The sequence below is a fragment of the Poecilia reticulata genome, chromosome 7 (assembly GCF_904066995.2).
Source record: "Poecilia reticulata chromosome 7, P_reticulata-male-v2, whole genome shotgun sequence".
Classification (NCBI taxonomy): domain Eukaryota; kingdom Metazoa; phylum Chordata; class Actinopteri; order Cyprinodontiformes; family Poeciliidae; genus Poecilia; species Poecilia reticulata.
This window is the reverse complement of record NC_088836.1, coordinates 11,573,188-11,600,800: the sequence shown is the minus strand read 5'-3', so window position 1 is coordinate 11,600,800 and position 27,613 is coordinate 11,573,188. Positions and strand designations below refer to the sequence as shown.

At 39.6% G+C, this 27,613-nt stretch overlaps 3 protein-coding genes across 4 annotated transcripts in view; 2 read left to right on the top strand and 1 right to left on the bottom strand.

Moving 5' to 3' along the window:
• The first annotated feature begins 366 nt into the window (after positions 1 to 366).
• LOC103467279 (taste receptor type 1 member 1) lies at positions 367 to 5,797 on the top strand. The gene is made up of 6 exons (XM_008413518.2): positions 367 to 1,809; positions 2,059 to 2,356; positions 2,471 to 3,193; positions 3,593 to 3,799; positions 4,202 to 4,322; positions 4,521 to 5,797. Exons 1-6 carry the CDS (start codon positions 1,499 to 1,501, stop codon positions 5,447 to 5,449), a joined length of 2,589 nt encoding a protein of 862 aa, XP_008411740.2. The 5' UTR covers positions 367 to 1,498; the 3' UTR covers positions 5,450 to 5,797.
• Positions 5,798 to 7,168: 1,371 nt separating this feature from the next.
• Positions 7,169 to 14,106, top strand: her3 (hairy-related 3). The gene is made up of 4 exons (XM_008413517.3): positions 7,169 to 12,825; positions 12,906 to 13,001; positions 13,093 to 13,174; positions 13,263 to 14,106. The coding sequence occupies exons 1-4, from the start codon at positions 12,778 to 12,780 to the stop codon at positions 13,775 to 13,777; spliced, it is 741 nt and encodes a 246-aa protein (XP_008411739.3). The 5' UTR covers positions 7,169 to 12,777; the 3' UTR covers positions 13,778 to 14,106.
• Positions 14,107 to 17,718: 3,612 nt separating this feature from the next.
• The window catches only part of gpr153 (G protein-coupled receptor 153), a 35,857-nt gene continuing 25,962 nt past the window's right edge, over positions 17,719 to 27,613 (bottom strand). For both annotated transcript variants that reach the window (XM_008413516.3, XM_017305881.2), the window contains exons 4-6: positions 25,248 to 25,437; positions 23,030 to 23,214; positions 17,719 to 21,095 (exon numbers count right to left, since the gene is read on the bottom strand). In XM_008413516.3, the coding sequence (XP_008411738.1) occupies positions 20,247 to 21,095; positions 23,030 to 23,214; positions 25,248 to 25,437 (1,224 nt within the window). In that variant the 3' untranslated portion in view covers positions 17,719 to 20,246. The remainder of the gene's footprint in view (positions 21,096 to 23,029; positions 23,215 to 25,247; positions 25,438 to 27,613) is intronic.

The following is a 27,613-nucleotide window of genomic DNA, read 5'->3' as shown; positions in this document are numbered from 1 at the left end:
GAAAGTAGTATATCAGAAGAACATTTTTGTTAAGTTGTATGTTGTATATAAGTATTGTGTATGAGTGTGTGAGTCCTGACTTAACTGAAACAATATTGAAGCAGCATGTCTTAATATGGCAATGGGCCTGATTTTCTGAATCATCCTAAATGAAAAAATAACACCTTGTAAAGATTCATAACCTATTTTTGTTTTAATTTGATGCATCTTTTTATCGTTTGTGTCTTAGCTAAACTGAAAGGAAAATTAGCGAGAACTATTGGCATAAATCCTTGTTTTGGATGAAATCTGCATGTCCTCCAAATGCATACAAAGATTTCTTCAAGTATTTCTTAAACAGCTGATGTCTCACATGAATGAATTAAAAGCAACAAATAAAATGAACATGTCCAAAATTAGGTTGAGTACAGTATTTCAAAACATTTTTTGTTAGCATTTAATCCATTAGTTTTTGTTTGGGTTTTTTGGTTCAAATCATTTAAATACGTCGGCTGTTATGTTTTATGTTGTTTTGGTTAAAGTGTCATGATTGGTGGTTTTGTTGCTGGTGAGGTAGATGCGGTGGACTCAGGTTTGTTGAGCAAATGATGGTTTAATGAAGGAGTGAACAGAAATCCAGGCAGCACAAGTGAACGATGAGGCTAAGAACTCAAACACACTGGTAGCACCGGTACACAATTTGAAACAATGACAGGAGACGACCGAATAGACACGACAAGGAGCAGGGAACACAGGTGGGATTAAATACACAAGGAAGGCAATCAGGGGAAACAAGGTGCAGCTGTGGACAACACAGAGACTCAACTGAACACAGAAACCTAAATAAACACACAGAAAAAACAAATCCTCACATAAAGAAGAATTAAAACTTTGTTGTTAATTAGAAGAATTAACAAATAATCAAACTGATCAGCAGAGCTCCAAAAGTGTTTCATTGAGGGAATGTATTGGCCAAATACGGAACATACTAGTTACTCTAACTTAGGTCATATAGGAGATTTGTTACTCATGTTGGTTGTATAGTTCATTCTCAGAAAAAAATCAGTCTGGAGCTATCAAATATTTCTGGTAAACTTTCTTAATACACTCAACATTTTCAAACCCTAACGCTGCAAAACCTATCGTGTTTATACTAAGTCTGCTTTAGGCCATTTTATTTTTATATAACAGCAAGCCAAGCTCTACCTTTTCATTTATATTGATGTAATGTCCAACAGACAACACTGGATGTCAGTATTTAACAAATAATACAGTGGATCTAAAATCCACCAAGCCACCTAGGATGAAAATGGGCTTCATTGCAATCAAATCAGTAAAGGAACTGTTCTTTGTCGATACAAAGACTAACATATTTGCTGCTGAACATTTTCACTGCTTTATAACCTGACTGAATCATTAAACTTGCTTGTTGTTGCTTGTTGTTAAATGTCCTGCATGATTCTTTTGCATACTGATTTGTAAAAACTCCTTCAACCATGTACCGGCCTGCGTTTGTCAGATGTCCCGTATTTTCTCATGCGTGGAGAGGAACGACAGAGGCTTGACCCACACCAGTTTATCACAACAAACTATAAACAGAGTTAATTCTCGCTGTAGGACACAGCAGACGGCGAGTGGTGCCAAAATGAAACACCTTCTTCTTGCTGCTGTGCTTCTGTTTGAAACTTTTTTGCCTGCTTCAACTCGATGCACCGCTCCGACCTCAGAGTTTCATCTGGACGGGAATTTTTTGATAGGTGGACTGTTTGATATTCATTACACCTGGGGCGCTGGTCACCATCACCGACCAGAAGCTGTGGACTGCTCGACGTGAGTTAAATTACGACAATAATGATTCATGAGGGAAAATGACGAAAGAGCAACATTTTAAAATTGGATATAAATATACTCTCTCAATAAGACTAAAGTATGTGTTGGATTGACTACACAGACAATGAATTAATCGACAAAGATAACTTGAGTAAATATGAATTGCAGTTTGAAAGTGATGATTTGAAAATACAATTTTTTTCTGGAGTTATTATAGTTTGTTCTGATACTTTGCCTTCTTGTCCTCAGTCAGTGTTTCAGTATCTCAAATTATCGAAGGTTTCAGTTGATGAGATTCACGGTGGAAGAAATCAACAACTCCACCAGCCTGCTTCCAAATGTGACTCTGGGCTACGAGATGTTTGATCACTGCTCGGACACGCTTAGCTTCCCAGGAATTTTAAAGCTCATCTCAGTGAATGGTGAGATCCGACCTTGGGCTGAGCCAAACACAAAACTGTCCAAGGTGATAGCAGTGGTTGGTCCTTTCACAAGCACTCAGGCCCTCACTGTAGCCCCGTTTTTTGTGGTGGATCTCATTCCTATGGTAAGTATTGAAAGCTATCATCACAATATCAGGTGATGTATCAAGCTAAAATTCAAATGTCACTGTGTTTTTCAACTAGTGAAGCTGAATTTTTCTGTAACTCTTCTATGGCAGGTTAATTATGGATCCTCCATTTCTATTTTTTCTAAGAAAGCAAAATTCCCGTCGTTCCTACGAACAGTGCATCCCAACAGCGATGTTATAGAGGTGATTGTTACCGTTCTGAAGCACTTCAACTGGCGCTGGGTCGCTTTCCTTTACACTGCCGATGATTTTGGCAGCGACAGCCTCGACTTATTTGTGAATCGGGTCAGGGACACGGACATCTGCATTGGATACACCAAAGACCTCAGCGCAGACACAAATTTTTCTAGGCTGTTCAGTCACATTGAGCTGCTGAGGACACGTGTAATAGTTGTCTTCACAGATGAAGTGGCTGCCGAAGTTCTCATCAAGTCAGCTATCCGCTTTAACGTCACCAACAAAGTTTGGATAGCAAATGATGCATGGTCTCTGAATAAACACCTGCCTAAGATGGAGGAAATACGAAGCATTGGAACGGTGCTTGGTGTGGCCCAGCCGATTGTGACAGTTCCTGGGTTTGGTGATTTCATCCGTTCTGCTGAGGGTCAGACCGAGTGTGGCTATGATGGGCAACAGATGTGTGGCAATCATGTTTTCAACTGCAGTGACTGGAGTGCACAAAGGATCCTGGAGGCAGACCCATCCTTCTCCTTTCCTGTTTATTCTGCTGTGTATGCGATCGCTCATGCACTGCACAAAACCTTACAGTGTGAAGAAGAGGGTTGTAATAATATCACAGTTTATCCAAACATGGTAAGGATGTGATTTGTTTCAGCAATTTACGTTTAGTTTAAAGGGAGTTCAGGAAATTACTATATTTAATTATTTTGTAATAGCTTCATGAATGTGGATTGTTGGGAAATGTTTATTTTATTTTGTTTTTTGCAAGGTTTCAAAAGCATTCTCAAAAATTATAATTTTTTTCAGTCAAACTTATCACCTCATTTAATAAATGTGGAATTTTAAGGTATATTTTAATACCTGTGTGATAAACTATTAAGAAGATAGTAGTCTGGTGCATGAATCTTCTACATATTCAAGTGAATCATTGAAATTTTTTCCATGACTTTGAGATGTAGTTGGAGAAAATAAAATACATTAATTAAGTAAAAATTTGGAACTATTCGTTTGACTGTCGTTTATCCATTTTAGGTTCTAGCAGAACTCCAGAAGTCCAATTTCACTCTCTTAAACCACACCATTCAGTTTGATCAAAATGGCGACCTGAAGTTTGGACTGTACTTCCTCGTTTTCTGGAACAGTACTGGTGATGCACAGAAGTTTGGATTTTATAAATTTTATCCAACAGTCAATCTCTACATCAACAGCACTAAAATCATCTGGTACACAAATAAAGAAGTAAGCACTCTCTTGTTTGGGATGGATGGATGGATGGATGGATGGATGGATGGATGGATGGATGGATGGATGGATGGATGGATGGATGGATGGATGGATGGATGGATGGATGGATGGATGGATGGATGGATGGATGGATGGATGGATGGATGGATGGATGGATGGATGGATGGATGGATGGATGGTTAAAGCAGCAATCATTGAGAACCAAGCTGTTCATTAAGTCAGCTAAACATTAAAGTATTCACTGGAAGCTAAATAAACTTGCTGAACAGAGTGAAGATTTTTCTAATTACTATTCTCAGATGCCAAACATAAACTAAAGATTTTGACAAACTGCTTTGAAAGATGTATACAAGTTGTGTGTGCTGATTTTCTGTGTGTTTGTTGTTCCTTAAACAGGTTCCTACTTCTCTTTGCAACCAAGAGTGTCCTGACGGATATGCAAGAAAGCAAAATTACATCCACAGATGCTGCTTTACCTGTGAAATCTGTCCAAATGAAACATACATCAATGTTACAGGTACGTATGAGGGTGTGTTATTAAAATTATTATTTAATTTTTAACATTTTGGTTGTTTTCAATAAACATATGTCGGTTATAACCGCATTGTAAGAAAATCGTCAATAATGAAAAAGATTTTATACCAGCTAGTGCTCCTCAACTGAGTCAGTTATTTAATTGAAGGGGATTTTAACTTGTTTATGTCTCAATTTTTAGAGGATCCCTACAACTGCATCAGCTGTAAGGACACAGAGTGGTCTAATGAAGGAAGTACGTCATGCAACCTGCGGCTGGTGGAGTTCATATCGTTCACAGACATGGGGGCGGTGCTGATCATGGTTGGAGCCTCCATCTTAATGGGCCTCACGGTAGCCATATCTGTTCTCTTCGCCTTCAACTACAACACGCCTGTTGTCAGATCTGCTGGAGGACCGATGTGCTTCCTGATTTTAGGCTGCCTCGCTGTGTGCAGTGTCAGTGTGTTCTTTTATTTCGGCAAACCCACAAATGCTTCGTGCATCTTAAGATACGTTCCCTTTCTATTGTTCTTCACAGTTTGTCTGGCATGTTTTGTTGTGCGCTCTTTTCAGATTGTTTGCATTTTCAAAATAGCTGCCAAGTTCCCCAAACTCCAAAGATGGTGGACTAAATATCACGGCCAATGGCTGCTCGTCACTGGAGCATTCACAGCTCAGGCCCTGCTACTCATTGTTAGCTTTGCCCACGATTCTCCCAGACCTTACAACGAAACATCCTGGCACCACGACCAAATTGTGCTCTTCTGTTCTGTGAATCTAGAAGCAACCTCCTTTTCTCTTGTTGTACTCTGCCTATTGAGCTGCCTCTGCTTCATTTTCTCCTACATGGGAAAAGACCTTCCAAAGAATTACAACGAAGCCAAAGCCATAACCTTCTGCCTGCTGCTGCTGATCCTCACCTGGATCTTGTTTGTTACCATTTATATGCTCTACCACGGAAAGTTCATCCAGTCTCTGAATGCTCTCGCAGTGCTCTGCAGCCTCTACTCGTTCTTGCTGTTTTATTTTCTGCCAAAATGTTACATCATTATTTTTCAGTCCCACAAAAACACACCGCAATACTTTCAATGTCTCATACAGAACTACACCAAAACAATCAGCAAGTAGACGCTCTGATTAAGCATTACAGTGCCAATTGCATCTGTGCATGAATGAGTCAACGCAACCCTGCAGGTATGTTTGAGAAATTCTGGAATCTGATCAATTTCAACATATCAAATTGCAAAGTCAGCTTTCTTTAAATGTATGTTTGATATATACAGTATTTTTTACAACAACTGAAGGTGACATAGTTACTCTATTGTGCTATAAAATGGCATTATTTAGAAAAATTTATATTCCTTAATACCAGAACGAGTTGGATAATATTTTCTATTTGAGACTGACTTCTATTCTAACCACATGAGGGCGCCACTTTAATGCAGCAGGCTAAACAACCATCCTTCCGTGTGTGTGTGTGTGTGTGTGTGTGGGGGTGGGGGGGGTGTACGTGTGTGTGTGTGTGAGAGAGAGAGGGAGGGAGAGAGAGTTGATTTTCTTGTTTTGTTTACGAAAATAAAGTTCAATAATAAGTACATTATTTTTTTACATTTGTAGTTATTTATTTGGAGCCAGATTACAACAAATTCCACCTCAGGGCACTTTACAAGACGAACTGGTCAAATTCATCTTTAGAGTCCAAATCAATATTTTTTTGTTGATTCCAGTCCATTTCTTTACAATTCAGTCATGTGGTTCACTTATGCACAATTTTACCTTGATTATAGCAGAGAACAATCAAAGATGGATGATATAATGTTCAGTGCTGAAAAGTTATGTCTGAGGAAGCCCATTCAATCTTATAAAACCTTTAAATATTTCATCCTGAGAAATTATGAGGTGACTATGGAAACCAATATTTTGCTTCTAGATAGCACAAATATTTTGCAGAGCCAGTACAGCAGCCAAAGCCAACATTATTGTATATTTGCTGACATTCATTATTTTTCCTCTCTTGCATTGCTTTTTTTTTTCATTATATTTCTAAAACGGGAAACTGTTTCCATTTGAATGAAAGTTGCATAAATGTAATTAAAATCTAATTAAAGTAATTCAGTGCAGGTAAATATTCTAATTTGGTTCAATGCAAATCAATTCAATTTGCTGTCAATTCACATCAAATGTCATCTGGAGGCATTTGTTGCCTCGATCACAGGAAATATTGATTTGAGTTGTGCAGTCTGGCTGGTCGAGATGCTTCATTAGAAGAAAAAGCCACAGTGATACACCAACAAGGATGCCTCAGAGGGAACCACTAAGAGGAAACTTATTTACCAAAGGTCAACATCCACCCTTTCCAGAGTCTGGCCAAAGTTTTATGAGGCTTTCAGCTGGGGTACGTTATAATTTCCCCTTTTTAACTTATGAAAATACCAGTGTGATGAGTTCTAGAGAATTTCAATACTGATAATAATCATTTGTTCAGTAACTTATATCAACTATTTTCAGAATATGACTAATTATTAGCAATAGGTTATTTAACCTTGAAGAAATTGACTTACGTGTCAAACAGAAGTCAGGCCAGCAGGGGGCACTAACCAGCCGTAAACTTCGCTTGGTGGCCCTCACCTTTTCAGTCAATATGAAGCTGGATGTCAGAGATAAGCCCCTTCAAACTAAGTCCATGTATCTGTTTTTTATTTATAATCTCTTAATTTAATTTGTATAAAGATAAACACTGTGTGTTTCCTGTTCCCGGGTTTACTCAGCACTGGTTTTAAAATAAAGTGCTGAGCTGAGGCAACCTATTGCTCTTTATCAAAAAGTGAAAGCTTCACGCCGGGATGCTCGGTTGGACTGGGGGTGGAAGGGTTGCCCCTCCAAGTGAAACGGAAGAGGCTTGCCGCAGGGGGCACATGGGGGGCGCAGTCCTGGTGGGTAAATTGCCATTTTGTTGCGGCTTTTCAGCTTCCAGGCAAGGGGGAAAAATGGGAGGACGGACCGTGAAACTAGGAACGAATTGGTAAAAAAGTGCCACTTAACATGGCATATGGCACTTTTCTTAGAGAGCGGGACGCTGACACCTACAAATTGACAATTTCATACCAATTTCAGAGTTACTTTAGCCACACACGATGGTGCCTCGATTAGAACCAGTTTAGATTGACACAATCTACATGGCAATGTTAGTCTTCTAAACATCAAGCGGAGAAATGTTTAGTTGGTGACCATATTTATTTCATTTCTATCATCTTAGAAAGTCTCCCCACTGTGTAACATTTTGACAGCTTACATTGGACAAAAAAAATCCAACTATTTACTGTACTGTGATTCTAATATTTATAATTGTCTAGCATTTAATATAAAAATCACCTCCAGTATCTAATCTAAGATTGAAGTGTATTTAAAATAAACGTGTTGGCTTTGAGAACTGCTGCAGCCACGGGTAATTTATATGTTTAATAAATGTTGTTCTTCATTTTGTTTTGCTTTTTTTCCCCCCGTTTTTGCTGATGCAGTATATATTTTTCTTCTAATAGGAAATATCGAGCGAGGAAAATCGCGGGAACGCCCCGCGGCTTTTCACTTGTAGCTTTCTGTTTTCCACTTTTGACCAGATAAAGAGGAAAGCCCTGGGAAAGGACCAGGAAAAAAAAGCACTTTAAGACACGGCGATTTGCGTTTGCTGGTCGAAGCTTTGGCATAAAATAGTCTTACTTTAATTCAACAGACATGGATCAGTAACAAATGACACTGGACAGTTTTGTTACAATGCACTCTGAGCTTTTATTTTCCACCGATTGCTGAAGTATAAAATATATTTCCGTTTTTTCCGCTTTTCTTAAGCAAAACCTAAAAAGAAAAACATTAAGTACACCAATATTGCCATGCATTTCTAAACAATTATGTAATTATGTGCTCTAGAACTGATATATTGTGTCCCTTCATTACATTCCTATAATCATCAGCTAAGAAACATCATTGGTAATTATTTCTATGAACCACAAATTTAAACTAAACAGATAAAACACGTGACTTTCGTAATTATGACACCCAGAGTTAAATGTTTGACCAGTGCTGTTCTTTAGCCATACATCATTACAGCCTAAATTCAGAAGACATCGCGCCGTAAAGCTAAAAGATAAAGTAATTTCATCATTATGCTGTTACTTAAAATCAAACGTTGCTCTTGTGGCTGTCGCCTTACGCGCGACTGGACGCAGTGCGCCAAAATCTGCTCTGGCATTCTCATTCAAATCCTGCTCTACTCCCTCAGAGTAAATGGCAGATGTTTTGCAATTCAAGACGCATCAATGCCCATGTGCTTCAGTCTTTAACAATGGCCAACTCCTTTAGTCAAGCTCTTGTGTCTTTCATTTCAGAGGCCAACAAAGGGCTTCATCCTCCAGCGCAGTTATAAAGTTACTTTCCTGGTCAGTTCATTTCGGCCCTTGAGAAAAAAACCTTAAGCGATGTTAATGTGCGGCCTCTGCTCCTTTCATGCGCTAACCCCGGCGCACACAGGAGAACAGCGGCCTTTGTGTCGCCACTCCAAAATAAGAAGTCTTTAAATAACCCGGGGAGCAGTCTATAGAAATTCATGACGCTATTTTTTTTTCTATATGATGTTTGATCAGAGTTTCGCCAACACGTCCGTCGCGTGGCTTCTTCTGAAATCCTCCAAATATTTTTAGGGTTTTTTTTTCTCCCAGTCCACCTGTTTATGTACCTGCTCTCTCTCTCTCTCTCTCTCTTTTTCTCTCTCTCTCTTTTTGTACTGACGCCCTGGTGTACACAATGAGGGTTTGGTCACACCTCGAGTTCAGCTCAATGGAAGGCGGCTCATCGATTTGCTCCGCTCTCCGTGAGCCAAATTATGACCCAAAGTTGGAGTATATTTTACCAGTGTCTTGCAAGCATGTAATAAGATAAAACCTTTATAAAATACTTGGTGAATAAATATATTTTTTTAAGTTTTGTTTTTGTTTTTGTTTTTGGAGAATAGAATGCTGCTAATTGATGTGGCCTAAAAATGGCTTCCAATAAATGGACAACGCGTTTAAACGAGAATTTAAAAATGACCATTGTTCTTTTTTATTAAAGACATAGCTTTGGATAAAACCCGATGTTTTATTGTATGCCAGGTAAGTATTTTCCAGATTTAAATAAATATAGAGTAAGATGTATAGGGGAAAATATTTGGACTTGACATTTTCTTCATCCGTTTATCCATCCGCCCGACCGAAGCGATTTCCAGATATTTTATTTCATATATAAAGTAAAATACGTTGTCGAGGACATTTAATGCAAATTCTGTGTTGAGGGAAGCAAGGATAAATGTTGCCCTTTGGGTTGGAAAACCTGCCAAACCCTGGTGTAAAGAGCCACGTTGGCTTTCTGCTAAAACCTTTGCACCGTCATTAGCCTGTAGCCATTGACTTGCAGATGCGTCAATTTCTTTTCAGCGGGGGAAGCAGTTTATTGCAGTAATTGCATAATTGCCGCACTAATTGTTGTTAACAAGTTCCCCAATAGTCCAATTATTGCAGCGGTTTTGTCGCGTCTCCTCCGGCGGGAATCCATGACAAAGGTCCGATCGGGTTAATGAATGACCCGCGGCTGAAAAGTGACAGTGGGAGAAGAGGTCCGATCCCTTTTGATAAACATACACCTAGCGTGTCATTTAATGACACTCGCATTATTGTCTCCATTTGACGCACACGTTTCTTGCTGCGCTTTTCTTATCTGTAGATGTGGCGCAACACCATGTGGAAGAACTGCAAGAATTTTTTCTTTTTTTTTTCAGCGTCCTGCAGTCATCTGCCACAGGGCACGCTTCAGAAACGTTCACTAATAGTTACCCAACACTAATTTAAATCAAGGCGAGTAATCAGAGGTGAAGCCTATCATTAAGGGTGCAAAAAATAGGAGGTGGAAAAAATAAAAGAGGCGACAACTGCTTTTAGGACTGCATGTCAAAATCAACTCTCCACGGTGCTGTGCGTGGAAAAAACAGGCGTGAAAACGATGATTATGTGCCGCAACGCCGGGACAAAAGCCACCAGAAAGGCTACTTAGACCAGAGCATCCAGAACAGATTTCATACTAAGGTTATAGCGTCACAGTCTTGGCAGGCAATTTCTCGGTTTTTATTCAATTAGTATTTATTTAAAAAAATAAAAAATAAAAAAAAGGCCGACAACCCCATGCATCAGTTGGAGTCTAAAAGTTTCTAAATGATTTGATTGAAGCTTCGATCTGTCGAGTCCCATGTGTAAATACAAATGTTCTAGCCTGAAAACTGTTGGTTTTAAATATACAGAAACTCCTACGAATCTATTCATGCTGCATGGAGAGGAACGTCTTTGACCCCATAAACCGCGTAAACCCATCTCCTTTAACTTGGGTAAGAAGTAAGAAATGGTTTATGATTAAGGGCTGATGTGCAGGTTGTGGCTTTGTGCCTCTTTTAAAACATTTAGCAGTGATTTGTTATCTAAATATGATGACATTATAATATAGCTACTGTTGAACGCGATTCTGAATGACTGATATTCAATACATCCAAATGCAACTTTTACAGTGTAGTCTAGCCGGAAATTAAAGCCGAATCAAAATAAAACGTTCTTCGACAATGTGCTTAAGGCAACTTCATTTGGTTAGCTCCTTAAGCCCCTACGAGAACACTGGCAGCACGACTCTAAACTTTGGCACTGCAAATAAGAAGGCATATATATATATAAACTAATCTAAGACACATTTAAGTATTTCTATGCCGTCTTGTGTGTGCGCACGCAGGACGCGCACTGAGCCTCCTTGAGCCTGAAGTCAGCGCATTGTTTCAAATGGCACGGCTTTCCCAAGAGTTAACCCTTTTCAGAGAGCAGTGTGGCAAATCGGGAGGCGAGAGTCTAAGGACGAGGGGGCGGCCCGCAATTCTCCTCGGTGCCTCACCGAACCCGCATGCCACGAAGACAAAAAACTGCTGACGCACAAAAGCCAAAAGAATCCGAAAAGTCCCAAAGAAATCAGAAAACGTCCGTAAAGTTCACATTTCACTTTCCAACTTAAGCAGGTGTTGTATTTGTTTTTTTTTTGTTTTTTTTTTTGCCTTTTTTTGTTGTTGTTTCTACTGTTTGGTGTAAAGCAAAACAGTTTGACTGATAACAACATTCTTCGAATGCAGAAATGTTTTTTTTTTTTTTATTACAATCAGCGCGCACCAGAAAATCAGAATCTTGTGTGGACATGGTGGGGAATTATCACGGTGCTGCCTTGAACCAGGTGGCGTGAAACTCACACATAAAAGCCTGAATGCAAGAGTCAACACTTCCCTCTCTGCACACCAAGAGCAACCCGTTATGGTTTTTTTTTTAAATCATTTTTACGCTTCTCTGTTTTTTTTTCTTCTTTTTTCTCGCGCCCTCACACGTTGATTTTTGGACGTGTGCAGACAAACATACAGTAGACCGACTTTCAATCTGCCTGCTAGATTTGTAGACCGCTTTTGCTACCAAATCTGTTTGACAGACCCAAATTGCTGTATAAACTTGGGCTTTACTCGTGTGAGTAAATGTTTGTGTTAGTTTTCCATTAGTTTGTACAACTTGCTGGATACAATTCTCCGCAATTATGTGCAAAAATACTGAATCTTGCATAAGACGCGAAGAGTCATGTGCTCCACAAACATTAATAAAAATAAAAAAACATTAAAGACAGAAGGCACCAATGCCTTGTTTGAAAAAAAGTCACAAGATGACCTGCAGCTTGAAAAGACGTAAAGGCTCTCTGCTTTACTAATACTAACAGTGAACCTAAGTGTTAAAATTGCAAAGCACTATTTGTGGTGGAAAACCTAAACTGCACATGGCCTATCACCCTCATTATAAAATGTGGTGGTGGCAGCATCATGCTGTGGCGATAAGGTTTTCTTTTTTTTTTCAGCGCGTGAAACAAAATAAAATCAGTTTCTGGAAGTTCAGCGTTGGAATATCCTATAGTTGTGAATGCAGCACAAAGCAGTTCCACAAATTATTGACTTTGGGAAGCTGAATACAATTTGAGATCTTCATTTGTGAATTTAAAAAGGCTTTAATGTTAATTCTTTAGCTTATCTGTCGTATGTTTTTATGTATCATATACAATTCTAACAAAACACACTCAGACCGAGGGAAAAAAAACAATAAAGTTAAATATAGACAATGCCTTTAAATTAAAGCAGTTTTTGAAATACTTGTTGTTCTTGTGTTGGTCTGCAGTGGTGGTTGGTGGTTGGTGAATGACGCCATTGATGTTCATTTGAGCGCAGGAGACAGGCGGGATGGTTTGTATTGACATGTTAAGTGGGTGCTCCTATAAAAAGCTTCCACGGGTTCTCCGCTCAGGGCAGCGGAGAGGGACAGAAATTAACTTCAAGCAGAGTAAATCAAAATCTGGACTAAAAAGAACCAAAAAGAATGGTGGCAACATCAGAATGTGGTGAAAAGGGCAAACCCGGAAGCAAGGTACAGATATAACGAAACTCATTTGAGGGGGGAGGAGGGGAGAGAGAAAAGAAATGAACCTAAGCCTGACCTTTTTACAGGTTTCAAAACCTCTCATGGAGAAGAAGCGAAGAGCGCGGATAAACCAGTGTCTGGACGAGCTGAAGTCGCTCCTGGAGAGCTACTACAGCAGCAGTGTGAGTGCGGACGACGTGTCTGGACTTTCAAAACATGTAACTTTACCCGAGTGATCCAAACGTGATGGTTTCTATCAAACTGTTTTCTCAGATTCGAAAGCGCAAGCTGGAGAAAGCCGACATCTTAGAGCTCACGGTGAAACATCTGAGGAACCTCCAAAAGATTCAGAGCAGTGAGTTGCTAACTTAACCTGAGTCATTAAAGCAGCAACACGTGTTTCTTTAAGTTATTTATCTCCCCCCCTCGATAATTTGTTGCAGTTTCCGCCGGTGTTTCTGAGTTTCCTGATTACCAGCTGGGCTTCCGGAACTGCCTGGCAAACGTCAACCAGTACCTGCTGCTGGCTGATCACCTGAACGGGAGTGAGCGCTGGATGATGTCGCAACTGTCTAACAAGCTGTGTCGCTCTTGGCGGAGAAGTGAAGCGTCCAGCACCACGGACAGCGACCCGAGCCAACCTGAGGCGGCGGAGGAGAAGGAGGAGAAGGAGAAGGAGGAGGCGGAGAGGCTTCGGCTGCCGAGCGCAAATGGACACGAAGGAGAGAGGAACCCGACCAGATCTGTAATACCGAAACCCCGAACGGCTCACACGGCCTCTACTTTAGCCATGGAAGACACGAACAAGTTATCTGACGCCAAACAGACGCGTGTTTTTGCGCAGAAAGCTCCCACGGGAAGCATAGAAACGCAAAGCAGCCGTCACCGGAACCCTGAGTGCGCCAGTCCGCGGCTTGACGCTGGGAACGCGGAGCGCCATGTGTGGCGGCCCTGGTGAAGCTGATGGGAAACTCGCTCACTGAATGTTTATCATTGCACTGTAGACTTTCACCACTGTGTTATTAAGTTCACTTATGTATTATTTTATTAATAAAACTGTCGAAATATTGACTGAGTTGTTCATGGAACTTGGAAATAAAAGGGGAGAAAAATGGTGCAACTTTGACCAAACATCAATTTATTTATTTATTTATTTTTGATTAGGCTGTTTTTAGTTTATCGTGAAAAAAAAGCTTAAAAAGGAGAAAACAAAAAAAAACTTTATGTAACTGTAATTTATCACCTAAAAGACACCTAAAGTCAGTTAAATTGTGTCCAATTCCTAATTACTTTAAATTCAAAATAATCATTAAATTTGCTTTCCTGCTTGTTGTACTTCTCCGAAAAGAAACAAACAAAAAAGAGAACTGATTTGTGATTAAAACATAAAAAAAGTTTCTGAAATAGTAATACACCTATTTGACCTTTTGGCAGGAGCCTATTTTGAGAGTCGCAGCTAAAATGTGTCGTTCACTGCAGTGGCGCAAAAAGTGGGTATGCAGGGTATGCAACGCATAGGGGCGCAGCACCAGAGGGGGCGCCAAAACCCCGTCTGGAGGGGGCGGCGCGCCGATGATGTTTTCCCTTACAATTCTGCGCGCCTTACGCTCCTTCACCTCGCGCACATAACGAGGTAAATGTAGCGAGTTTTACCCTTCACGTATCGTCGCCTCGGGAGGGGGGGGGGGGGGGGGATGCTGAGTGAGCGTCGCTCATTCACCCTGACGTTCCGTCCCTCGGTGGGGGGGGTGGGGGTGGGGGGGGCGCCGATCTATGCTTTTGCATCCACCTGAATAATGTGTAGTTGCGCCACTGGTTCACTGACAATGACAACACTCAGCGTCAAGCCAGTTTGACTTTAATATAATTATCACTCATTAAGGTGGATCTAAACTTTAACTATCATTCAAAACTAGATCCAAGCTTAAGATTCAACTAGTTGACGCTGAAGTCTTATGACAAGTTTTTAACTTTTACTAAGGTGATGTTTTCATTCATGATATGACTAATATTGGTAGGATTATTTATTTATTTGTAAAGAAAGCAGTATCTAGTGCGGCGCCATTTCAAACTGAAAAAAGTCCTGAAACCGGAACAAAACCGGGACCGGGACCAATTAAATAAAAAATACAAAAAACAGATGTGCCACAAAATGAATTAAAATGTAATAAATATTATTTTAAGAAGAGGTGTGAGGTATAGAAAACAGAAAGAAATCCACTAAAATCAGGATATTGGGAAACATCATCAAAATTCACAGTTTCAAAGTTTTCATTTACTTTCGCAGCTCTTCTGGAGCTTTTTCTTTCCTTCGCTCGTTTTTGTCGAACATTCACTTTTATTTCCTTCCCAAAAGTATGACATGAAACGCATTGTACGTGGACGCTCCGCTTCATTCTTCTCCACTTTCACGCCTAAGTACCGAAACAGGAGCGGGGAAATCGGACGCTTGTCGGACAGCGTGGCGATTTTCTGCTATAAGCTGCGAATTACACGCCAGGATCCTTCAAAGTCCGCAGGAGCTGGAGACAGTGGCTGCAGGGGGACAATGACGCATATATCCCACAGATTAGGTTGCACATTGAGAAAGATCAACATTTTAAAACTAAGAGCGGAACAAGTCAGTAATGTGTGGACTATATATAAGTTGCTTTTACAAGTAAGGAAAAGTTTGATACACAGCTAATTCAAAAGTGTTAGGTTCACAGTGTAAGTGTTATATGTTAAAATACAGTGTTAATTCAACACTTGTTTAGTCTAATTCAGCAACATGAGTGTTAGTTTCCCTAAAGGGCTTGTGGTGTTCCAAAGAGTTAAATAAAAGCAACTCTGTTCAGTGTTGATTTCTAAATGAACACCAACAGTAACTCAGTCTGGCGTTGATTTAGAAATCAACATCAGACAGTTCCTCCCACATTTGTAACATATTTGTGACATCACTTCAGGGAAGGAGCTACAGGGTGGGGGTTGCAGCAGGTCCCTAGTCCAGGCTTAGAAGGGGTCCATATGGGAGGCAGAACATGCCTTCAGGAATTACATTTTTTTTAATCACATCTGACGAGAGCTGTAAAAGGAGGACCCTCTCCTGTCGGGAATTGTGTACACTCATCAGATACCGTTCCCCCCTTTAACATAGGGGGAACAGTATCTGATGGGTAATATTGATTAAAATGCATTGCCCTGATTTTTTTATCTATCTATCTATCTATCTATCTATCTATCTATCTATCTATCTATCTATCTATCTATCTATCTATCTATCTATCTATCTATCTATCTATCTATCTATCTATCTATCTATCTATTTGTTGTTATTATTATTAGTTTCACGCAAAAACGTGAATAAAGTGAGAACTTTGCCGAAACAGTTTGTTTGATCTTTCAAGGTGTCCGTAGTTCTCCAGATAAGCGCGCTGAACAAGCGCGTGCTTTCTCAGTGCTCTTAACGATCACGCGCGTGTTTTGCCGCCTGGGCGGTGCGGAGTGGCAAGAAGACGCAAGGAGCCGGGGGAGCCGTATTTGATGGGGAAACGCGGATCGACGTAACAGCTGAAAGCCTAAACGATTACGTGTTTAGGGGAAGGGTTGGAGGCAAGGGAGGAAAATGAAAAAAGGAAGAGGGTGAAATTGGGACAACACCATGAAACTGAAAAGACAAAGCGGACGAAGAGGAGTGATCAGTGACCCTTTACAGGGGCTCAAGGCTACATTAAGCCTAATTTCCACAATGTTTCTCATGGCCCCATTAGAGATAAGCAGAGGTATTGTTTTGTATTGTTCTGCCAGATATGTGTGATAGCGTCTTCTCTCCCCCCCCCCCACCAACCCACCCGCCACCGTCCTCTATCGTCTCCTTCCGTTCAGTCCTAGGCCCTCCCACCTGACCTTTTCTCCTTCTGACTATAATACACACACGAGACAGAGATCAAGGGAACATCTAACAGTTTGAAACCCTCTCCACCTCTCATCCATCACATATAAATGAAATCTGCAGAGTAAGCAGTAATGTAGCATCGATGTGCGCATGCGCATTACCACAAGGTAGGACGGATTTAAGGGTAGCAGTGATAGTCAGAACACCTGTCTGTCACATAGCGTCTCTCTATCCTGGGAAGGATGGCACCTTACAGCGAGGAGAATTGCAGAAACGCCCACAAGCTCTTTCAAATGGCGCAAACTGAAATAACGCATCTGCCTCCCACACGAAGCTTGTTCCTCATTTCAAGTATTATGTCCGTCGTTCTAACCCTTTGCTTGGTTGGTTCGTCCCCTAAAAAAAAAAAACTCAGCCTGGAAAGCTCGCATCATCAAAGTCAAAGCTGCTCTGCTAACAAGACCTCTGGGGGCCAGAGGCACAAGGAAAGTTTGTTTAATGAGATAAAAGGGAGCGTCACGTGACGAGCGCACTGAATGCACTTCAACTTTTTTCTAAGGACTTCTATGAACTCTTCCACACATTGTTTCACTCTCCAAGTTTGCTCCACCAGAATAGGGACGCACATGAGAACTGAAGGGAGGCAGAGAATCCTCTATTAGCATGAGACTGAGGTCAGCCGGGCGGAATTAACGGGCCAGACGTGGATGAAGTGCGCTCCAGACGCTCCTTTCTGTGGCCTGATGCGGATAAACGATGCCCTTGAAGGTGCAGATTTAGCAGTTGACGTATGACGACGGGCAATGACGACACAGGGTTTATAACTCATCCATACAATAAAATTATTACAAATATTTCACCAAAACAGCTAAAAAATAAGACGTTCCTTATTTCATCCCCCCCCCAGTGTTTAAAGCACTCCAATATTTCATGTTTATCCAGGTTTTAGAAAGCAGACACTAATCAGATCAACAGTTTCTACCTAAATCCGGTGAACACACACTAGAACGATTCTACACACAAACTCAGGTGTTTTCATGTGAATTTAATCAGTCATAACATGTTAAAGTCATCAACTCAACAAAAAAAAAAACATTTAACGTCATTCGTATTTGAGTAATAAACCTTTGAATATGTCACAAAAAATGTTTAATATTGTAAATACAACGAAATGAAAAAAATGTATATATACCTATACCACAGCAAAATATGACTGTGCGAGGTGATTTGCTTCCCAAAAAGAAAACACGTTTAAGCAAAGTTGTTTGAATAATTTAAAATAAGCTGTTAAAAAAAAGGGATGACACCAAGCATAAATGCTCAATAAGTGCTACTTTATTCATTTTGACGGTGATGGAAAAACAAAAAACTAATTTTATGACAAATAAAGGTGCAAAAGGGGATCATTTCAGTTCTTCATGCCTACGTAATAAGCTGCACTTTATTAGTGCAAATGCTTTCACATTCACAGTTACTATCCACAAGCACTCAAAGCTCCCGACTGGGTCTCCTGCTTACTGTCTTCATTGCATTACTTTAGCACATTATCACTCTGGAAGAGATGAAATGTAGTTTGTTGATACATTTGGAATTCGTGCAGAAACACATGGTTGATATTTAGTAAAGGTGCTGCTATGTTAGAAATTATTGTGCATTTAACTTTCTGAAAATTTGAATTTAAGATAAGAAATGTAGATCTTCAAGTCACTTGTGAAAGTATTCCTACCCCTGTAGAAATTTTAAAGATACTTTACCACATTACAACCACAGCAGTAAACTTAGTTTTATAAAAATGTTGTCCAACAGATCAACACAAAGTAGTGCGCAAATGTTAAATGGATGGACGTTGACTCACATTTTTTCAATTTCTGTTACATGAATTATAATCTAAAAAATTTGGCTTGCATTTCAGGTCCCTTAATATTCTGACACCTGTAAGTAAAATCCAGTGCAACTAGCTGCCTTCAGAAGAAAACTGCAGATTGAGAAGAACAGCAATGTCTAAATAAAGTCTTGTTCAGATGGGAACTAATTAGATATTTAACTTTTTTTATTTCACTTGTGTGAAAAACACCATTTGTGGAAGAAGATCAACACGTCATGTTCTGCTGAACACACAATCTTCACAGTGAAACGTTATGGTGGCGGCTTTATGCTGTGGGAGTGTTTTACCTCAAGACGCCTGGTGCTAAAAACAGGGCAGTCCAGGAAAAAAAAATCTTCACATGTTTGACCTTTCTGTTGGTCTTTCATAAAATAATAAAATGCACTGAGGTTTGTGGTTGTAATGAGATAAAATGTGAGACATCTCTAGGGATAGCCTCTGCAAGGCACTACAGGGGTTTCACAGGGGTTTACTCAGATTTAATCTTCACTTTATTTTTGCACAGCCTGGTCAATTAAGCAAAAGAAACATTAGCCTGACAAAACCTTCCAAAGCCCATTCATTTTCACATGTCACCCAGGAGAACCAGGTCACTTATAAGTTGAATTTTAGTTCCAATTTATGGTTCATAATTTGTGCTTTTCATCTTTTTTATTTATTTATATGAAATAACTAAATGCACAGTGCATCTGAATCAAAGCATAGTGTGAAGTCAGATTATCGAGGATCAGCAGGGGGAGTAGAAAACACGACTTGCATATTTGTCTTAAAAGCTGTTTGTTTTGTAATGAGCTACATCTGTGCTTCATTATCACCAAAGTCAAGTAAGATAAACCTTTGGGAGGAAATATTTCATATAAACAGAAATTCCCAAAAACATAAATATCCAATATTTTTCCATATTTACATAACATCTGAATTCTATTTTAAAAATAACTCTCTTTCTTTCTTTTAATAAAGGATGGGTCTTTACGTTTTCAAAAGATCACAGAAACCATCAATTAGGCAAATAATGGAGTGGGATTAAAACTCATTTTCCATTTTATGTGTGAAATGTTTTTTAAAAAGGTTTTATGTGGTTACTGGTAATTTAAAAACGAAAGAAGTTGAAATGACTCCTGCACTGAAGCAAAGCTGAAGGAAAATGTGCTGCGTTCAGGAAAGCTTGTGTTCGTATCACACAACAAAAACACATTACAGGCCAAATAAAACACAACTCAAGTTCAAGATTTTAAAAGAAGACAAACGAAAACATAATAAAAAAAAACATCCTTACCAATGCACATGAAAATATTTTTATCCTCCTATGAGAGTGAAACGACAGAAACAAGATTCAGGAATGATCACACCAATTAAAAATAGTTCCTTTGTGTCAGTGCTGGCAAAAAAGTGTTTGTCACTGGAGATTTTGCGTTGTGACAGATAAACAGCTGGATTGATCAATATTGTCACCAGCTCACACATGAAATCAAGGCCCAGTCAAAAAATAGGTCCAAAGTTCCTAAGGCCATCTAGGATTAGCAGACGCTTATCTCTGGTAGGTAAGAAAACTGAATAATGGCACAAGTAAAAAGGTCGATATGTTCCAGCCTGTCACTTCTCTTAACCCAATGAGGTTTTCAATTAGATATTAGGTCCTAATATTTATATCAATGTGGGTGCTTGGCTTCAGGTGGTGGAGCCAACAGAATCAGAGTGAAAGGTAATGTATCCCGAGGACGATGCTGAAGGTGTGCTTAGGAAACTGTTTGTGTTGCCTTTACTCTCAGCCTTGCTGAGGTGCTTTTGCTTCAGCCAGTCGGCTCCGGCGTTGGACACGGCACCTTCACCTGTCCTGTGCCTGCTGCCAGAGTGCCCTGCAGTCCTCTCTCTGCGTCGGGGTGAGCCCCCTCCGTCCTGGTGTCCCCCATCACGCTGGCCTTTAGTGCAGCCCTTCCCTGAGCCACAAGCCCCGTGGCTCATCTTACCAGGGGACCGGTCCGGTTTGGGGGAGCCCTCTGGCGAGTTGCCCCTGCTACTGCTGCTCCTCTTGTGCGCCGAGGTCCGCCTGAGCACCTGGGGCTCCCGCTCAAAGTCTGTAAGTGGGAAGTGAGGAAGGATGATGGCGTGCTGCTCGTACACGTTGGGGATGAGGGAGATGGTGGACGTGCGGCGCGGGCTCCTCCGGGGGCTCGGCACGGGAGTCTCGTCTATAAAGTTAATCACCTCGTCGCGGCTGAAGCACCGCAGCTCGTCCTCATAGCGCTCCCCGCCGCACACGATGCGGGGCAGGTGCCTGAGGGAGTGCATGCTGTCCTCAGATCGCCGCCGCTTGCGGTGAGGGTGGTGATGATAGTGGCTCTCCTCGTGGTAGGAGACCAGGCTGCTCCTGCGCCTCTCGCGGCGCAGCAAGGTGGAGCTGTAGTGGGCAGCCACTATCACGTCCTCGGTGGAGCCCCATCGGTGCAGGTATGAGGGGATCTGGTCGCTGGTCCACATGTCTGTTTCGTCGTGGGAGTATCTTCTTGTAGGGGGCACCTGGAGGGAAGACACAAAACAAACCCTTCATAATAAAGACTGATACATTCAAATGCACAAAATATAACACTGGCTACAAAAAATATGGCAAACATGCTATGTACCGTTATCTTCCTCATCAATAATATAGATTAATGCATGTAGTATTTATCAGCTTTATGTAAAGATTTAGTGCAACCTAGATTTTTATTAGTGCTAATTCAATTGTTAGAGGCCATTTACTGTGGTCAGTGGAGGAAAAGAATGAAGCAAAAACAACTTACATTCTACATAGCGCCCTGACTCAAAATTAAATCCCACATGCTTCTATTTCCTCGTTTTAAGAGAAACTTTTAGCATAGAGTTATTCTATTTCTATGATCTTATCTTATAAAGGTTTCCTACTTGTTATACTCACATTGTATTCTGACAACTATTCAAAGACAGTGGGTTTGTCAGGATCACGTCAAGAGCCTCAAGACTGATATCAGTCTGCCCCCCTGTGGCGTCTTTCAGTAAATGCAGAGAATTAAACAGCAGACGATACAGTAGCATTGAACTCTAAAGGTGAGAGAGCTGGACAGCAGAGGGCAGCACAAGCTTTAGAATGAGTGAAGATGCAGGACGGACAGTGAAACATGGACACAGAGCAAATAAAGCCAAACAGGCTTTATTCTGCTAATCAGACACCTTGCAGTTGTGAAGCTCAGGCAACATTTAATCGAAATCAGAAGGATTTGCAGACACATGTCACACTTGATCTACTTCGGAAACAATGTAATACAGTTGATTGAGTCAAAGTTCAGTCAGTCATCCTGTAACTGAAACAACAGGTTTATGTTTTTTTTTTTTTTTTTGCAGGCACACACAAAGATCAACACAGTCTAATACAACTACACAGCAAAAATAGACCTATTGATGTAAACAAAGGACAAACGATGATGGACAGGGGCACCGAGTTGGTATAATGGAGTGATGGCTACTGTATACATCTCTGTTTGATGACATCTTAACCACAGTCAAGTTAGAAACACATTAAACGTTGTGTTTGAAGTGTCCATCTTTTATGTTGGACATCTGATGTGTTGGGCCAATTTAAAGAAATTGATTTGCAGAATGGATACGTATAAAATAGACATCATGATACTCTTTTTTTCTTTTCTTTTTTTTACTGAATAACACAAAGATGACACAGTACTACTGTCGGATGCTTTGCAAGAGGTAATATTGCATGGTTGGGAATTGTTGACTTTGACGTTACATATCCCCACTACAGCCTTTTAGGACAGTTCAAACTATGGTTACTTTAAACCACGTTGAGGTAATACGGAATCAGAGAGGGCAAAAGGCTATTTTCAAAATGGAGCCAATGTCTGAATCAAAGCACATAGTTTCATTCTGAATTTAATTAACTGCCCTGGAAGACTGCGAGTTCCAGCTTTATTTCAGATGCAGGTTGAGAAGGAGCTTTTTCATCACAGCTCTTCATCTGGAAGAGCTGTGGATGGAAGCTGGATTGAATGAACACAATGTTTTTTTTTTGTTTTGTTTTTTTTGCAGGACGTTTATATCGCTTGATGAAAATCCTGAAATGTAGAAGGTAAGTCAGTTACTACATTCTTACCCTCTTCCACGATAACTTAATGTTTGTAAGTTCGTGACTAGGACATAGTACTTGGTAAATGAAGCACAGTTAATGTATTGATGGGACTACTGATGGTCATATTTACCAAACATTAGTCAGTCTGAGAGAATTTTAGATTCACCCTAGGAAAACAAAAACAAGGCCAAAGAAAAAAACCTGCTGCAAATCAGAGAGAAAGCATCACAATTATTACCATTTCAATCAAGCTGCTGCAAAGGCATACAAGGCCACTTCACCATGCATTCAATGATAAAGTTAAAGTAATTCAACTGATTAAAAAAAAAGAAATGAAGGAAATCAATAAATATACCTGCAAATACTGCATTTTATCTTCCTGTTGTTCCCTCAATGGATACCCTTGCAGAACCCCCCTTTCTAAGGTTGAGAACTCAAACTTGGCATTACGGTCTATCGTCACGATTTCAGGCGCCGAGCTATAGTCATATGGTCTGTCATATATTAAGTCGGCATGAATTCCTCCGTCTTGGCTGTTTTCTGCAAAGTGCAGAAAAGCACGAGCGTCAGGATTAGAGAGCAACGAACTCCATACACAAGACAGACAGACAGACAGACGAATAGAAAGGAGAAACAAGTTCAATCGTTCTCTGATTTGTTGACTCCTCCTATGTGTGTTCTCAGGAACGTAAGCTATAAACAAAGAACCAAGCAGAGATAGCCAAGGAATTGCTTGTGAAATTCAAAACCAAAACCAGAATTGTTGCAATTTTTTTAATCTTTTTTAAAAATTATTATTATTCTAACACAATAACTGTCTTTATGTTCACAACAAATCAACTGAAGATGGGTATAAAATGATCTTGAGGATAAATGTTGGCCAAATGGATGGAGAATGAAAGTTGCTATTTGCACAGGCAGCTTTGCATGCAAAGTTAGTAGCTTTGGGAAACAAGAAACAGTTCTTATACATACAACTGTGATGAGTTATACATGGCAAGCCCTCTGGAAAAAAAGAAAAACAAAACAAAACAGAGAACTGGGAGTGTTAATTATCACACAGAATATGAACTGCCTAGTGTTTTCAATGGCACCCTTTGGACAATTTTCAGCTCTGAGGAAAGGCGTCAAAAAGAGAAAAAGGGTCAGAAGATCTAGAGGGTTAGAAACGGGGCAGGAGGGGTTCGGATGCGGTTGAGTTTAAACAAAAACGGGGAGAAAGTTTTAGCAGAGTTCATGTTTCTACCTGCTGCATGATTATCATGTGACCTCATTTTAGAACCAGATGTTACAGAAGTGTCTGTTTTCTTGGTGGAAATTTCAAATGAATTAACTTGAACTGAACTGAATTAAATCGAGTTGAACTAAGTACTAAATGCTGGTTTAGTATGTTGCGAAAGAGGAAGATTTACCGTCTGTATCATGAGACTTTCTGATATCAGCCAAGTGTCGTTTAACGTGTGTGTATGCCTTTAAATGACTTCAGTCTGCAGGTGACTTGTCATTGCACAAATACAAAAGAAAAAGCAACAGAAAATAAAAAAATAAAAAAACATAAAAGAAGCATTAAAAAAATCATTAATTCAATGTATTTTAGATTTGTAACCAATACCCAATTGTTTTATTCCTGACTTGAGGGAAATATGACCATCAAAATGACATGAATATGTATCTCAACAGCGTTTGGTTCACTTCCACTAAAAGCTGTCAACCGAATGAGGAATCCTTTATTCTGCAGGATAGCCCATTTTAAACCCTTACAGTAAAAACACAAGCAGATGCTTTGTTAAGCAATATAGCTTCATATATCTGTAGAAGTTTTAAAGCATAAATACAGACATCATAGAAAATAAAGTTAAAAGCACTTTATAAAGCTACACAGACACTTGTCCTTTCAGTTTTTATTTCATAACAAAGGTCACATGATAACATTTGACCTGTGACTTGAGATCATGTACAGATTAAAGAAAAGTAATTAAAGCTGCTTAAAAAAAAACTTATTTGCAAATGTTCCAACTTAAAAAGTACACAGAAAAAAAACTACAATATGTGATTTTGAGATAATAGCTTCAAAATCACAGAAATGTTCCATCAAACAGTTGCTGAAGTTTAAAGTCTTTTCAAAGAGATGGCAGAGAAAGTGCCTGTGTGACTGTTCTGTTTTTCTGATGAGATGGAGCATAGAGCAACAATCACTGCCACTGCGCTGAACATTTTAAATTTTGTCAACTGTATCGTACATCAGCTTGTAATCCAGGACATTTTAATAAAAATAGAAATGTTCCCTTTCTTTCTTGACTGAACAGAAATAATTTCACCTAAACAGATTCTATAATCCAACATTTTTGCCACCAAATAATCTGTTTTCATTCTTTTTAGTCATGAGCAATTTGAAATAAATTTTCTTTGGATTATTCTAGACTAAAGCTGTTTAGACATGTCCATAAAGAGCTTTCCTTCATTAATTTAACAAGTTGTCATTTAAAAAAGGCTTTAAACAACATCAACTGGGCAGGTGCAGATGAGGGAAAAACGGAGGCGGGGCAGAAGGGAGACGCCTTACAATAACTTACCCTCATCCACTTCGTCGTTGGACATAATGGCGACACACTTCTCCCACACCATGCGGATGTCGGCCCGGTAACGGTCGCAAGCCCACAGGAACATGGGCAGCAAAATGGACTGAGCGATGGAGCACCACAGCACACACAGCACCATCCAGTTATACGAGCGGTCAAACTTCAGACTGGCAAAGCTCACCACCTTTTCAGAACGAAAAGTAAAGTCTTTTACAGGCTGCAATTAGGCTTCTAGTGTCACAAATAGTATGACGCTATCAATTTGAGCAACATTCAGAAAACTGTTTAGGGGAGAAATTGAGAGAGTTGCATAAAAATACTCATATGGTACTCATACTCTGGTCTGGCGTTAAGGCTGCACGGTATTAGAAAGTCTTGTGCTGGTGGCAATAATTGTAAATTTTGTGATGACAATATCACTGACAATTATAGCACTCCAAATAGGCCTTTGCGGTGTGACTATTGCACAATGAAATACTGGTGATATACTGTGCAGTCTTACCAGATATTTATAATGACTTTACTAGATTGTATAATTGAAGTAATGGAGCACAAACACTTTACATCAGCATTAAAGGGATACCACCTCATTTCAGCGTTAATATAAAAAACATACACTCAAAAACACCAACAGAAATTACAGCTTGCAGGTGATAACAATTATTAGTATTCTTTTCATGTAAAACAACAAAAACTAAACCTGTTTCAACAGACTGAGAAATGTCAACTAACATTAAACAGAGGCCACAGACTGCAACAGCAGTCTAGCTCATGGTGTTGCATCACTGGCCAAACCCATCACCAAACAGCCAGGAAATACAGATGGCAAAACATTTTGTTCATACAACAGCATCAACTATAAACTCTGTAGTTTGTAGTTAACGAAGCGTTCAATTTGCACTAGTGGCCGCTCCCTCTGGAAGCTACAATAAATATTTCTAGCAGGTGCTCAGTACTGCCAGAATTAGAAAATGATGCAGCAAGTATAGACAAGTATAGGCCGCAAGTATAGACAAAACAGGCTTAGTATATGTGTTCATTTTCATCAAACATATGTCAATTTGTTTAGAATCATTTAGTGTGTGATTCTTTTACCAAACTTCAAACAGATATATACACATAAATCACTATTACATGCAACCCTGAAGTTATTGATCTTAGCATCAAAACAAATCCCACCTAGACCCGCAGATATTGTACGACCATGTGGTTTTGTTTCTGGGCTCTCTAAAGCTGGATTACTCCATGTAACTCCATACACTCCAAAACAAAGACGCAGTATATTTGTGTGTGAACAGCTTTCCATGCATTTAAATAGCTCATTAGATCAGGACCAGCAGACTTGGCGTTTCGTTCACTGCACTAGAAACATGATCTTTCATCAGTAATTCAGCTCTATGAAACAATATACAATGCAGTGTTGTTGTTGTAAAGTGTGCAATTATTCGTTTTTTAACAAAAGGAGTGGATTATCTTCAAGATAATTCAGCAAAAAGGCATTTTTAACTCCGACATGGAAATAAACTATCTCAGCGTAATGCTGCATTATTGCTATGGACTGAGGACGCTTTTCATCTTGCACAAAAAATTGCAACACAGACTCAAAAGTATAGTCTCTTCTCATGATGACAATTGCAACAAAAAGAAGAGATCTAGAGAAGATACAAACAGAGAAAAATAATGTTGAGCTGTTAAAATAAGAGGCCCTTGATTTGGCTGAGTGAGTTTTTTTTTCTCCTCTCCAGCTTAGAGGACCACAGGAGATGCATTGCAGAAAATTTAGCAATGAACTGTTTTGGTTTTACGTTAAAATTACAACTTAGCAAGAGAAAATAATTCAAAATCTCCAAAATCCAAAGTTGTCAAAATACAAATAATCTTTACAAAATGTACATGTGAAGCAGAGGTAGAATAATTCAAGAATGAGTTATTTCAGATAAACTGAGATCTGATTACAATGATAACTCATTTCAATGCTTATTTACTTAATAGGTAATCAGCAAGTTTTCAAAAAGGGAATCCCAGCAGTATTTCTTCTGAATATACAGGAACAAATATTCATGTCCTCTTTGTGAAATGCTGCAGTTGGTTTGGTTCAGATAGACATGATGTGATTTTAGAAAGCTTTATGGATTATAAAAAGTATTCAGCAGATGCCATAAGCAGACAGACATAACCTAGGTAGCATATAAACTGACCAGATCCAAGTGCCTTCTGCAGCTTTTATTGTTAAAAAAAACCTAATTACTGTTGGAAAGTTTATTTACCAAACTTGTAACTAAATTGCTTTCATTAGCAAAGATGGTTCATTGTGGATATATGACAAAAAGAAGAAAACATCCAACTTTGAGAACTTTAAA

Coding starts and splice junctions, on each gene's coding strand:
- her3 (XM_008413517.3), top strand. CDS start 12,778: ATGGTGGCAACATCAGAATGTGGTGAAAAGGGCAAACCCGGAAGCAAG. Junction 13,002..13,092: donor AGAGCTACTACAGCAGCAGT/GTGAGTGCGGAC, acceptor CTGTTTTCTCAG/ATTCGAAAGCGCAAGCTGGA. Junction 13,175..13,262: donor CCTCCAAAAGATTCAGAGCA/GTGAGTTGCTAA, acceptor AATTTGTTGCAG/TTTCCGCCGGTGTTTCTGAG.
- LOC103467279 (XM_008413518.2), top strand. CDS start 1,499: ATGTCCCGTATTTTCTCATGCGTGGAGAGGAACGACAGAGGCTTGACC. Junction 1,810..2,058: donor GAAGCTGTGGACTGCTCGAC/GTGAGTTAAATT, acceptor TCTTGTCCTCAG/TCAGTGTTTCAGTATCTCAA. Junction 3,800..4,201: donor TCTGGTACACAAATAAAGAA/GTAAGCACTCTC, acceptor TTCCTTAAACAG/GTTCCTACTTCTCTTTGCAA.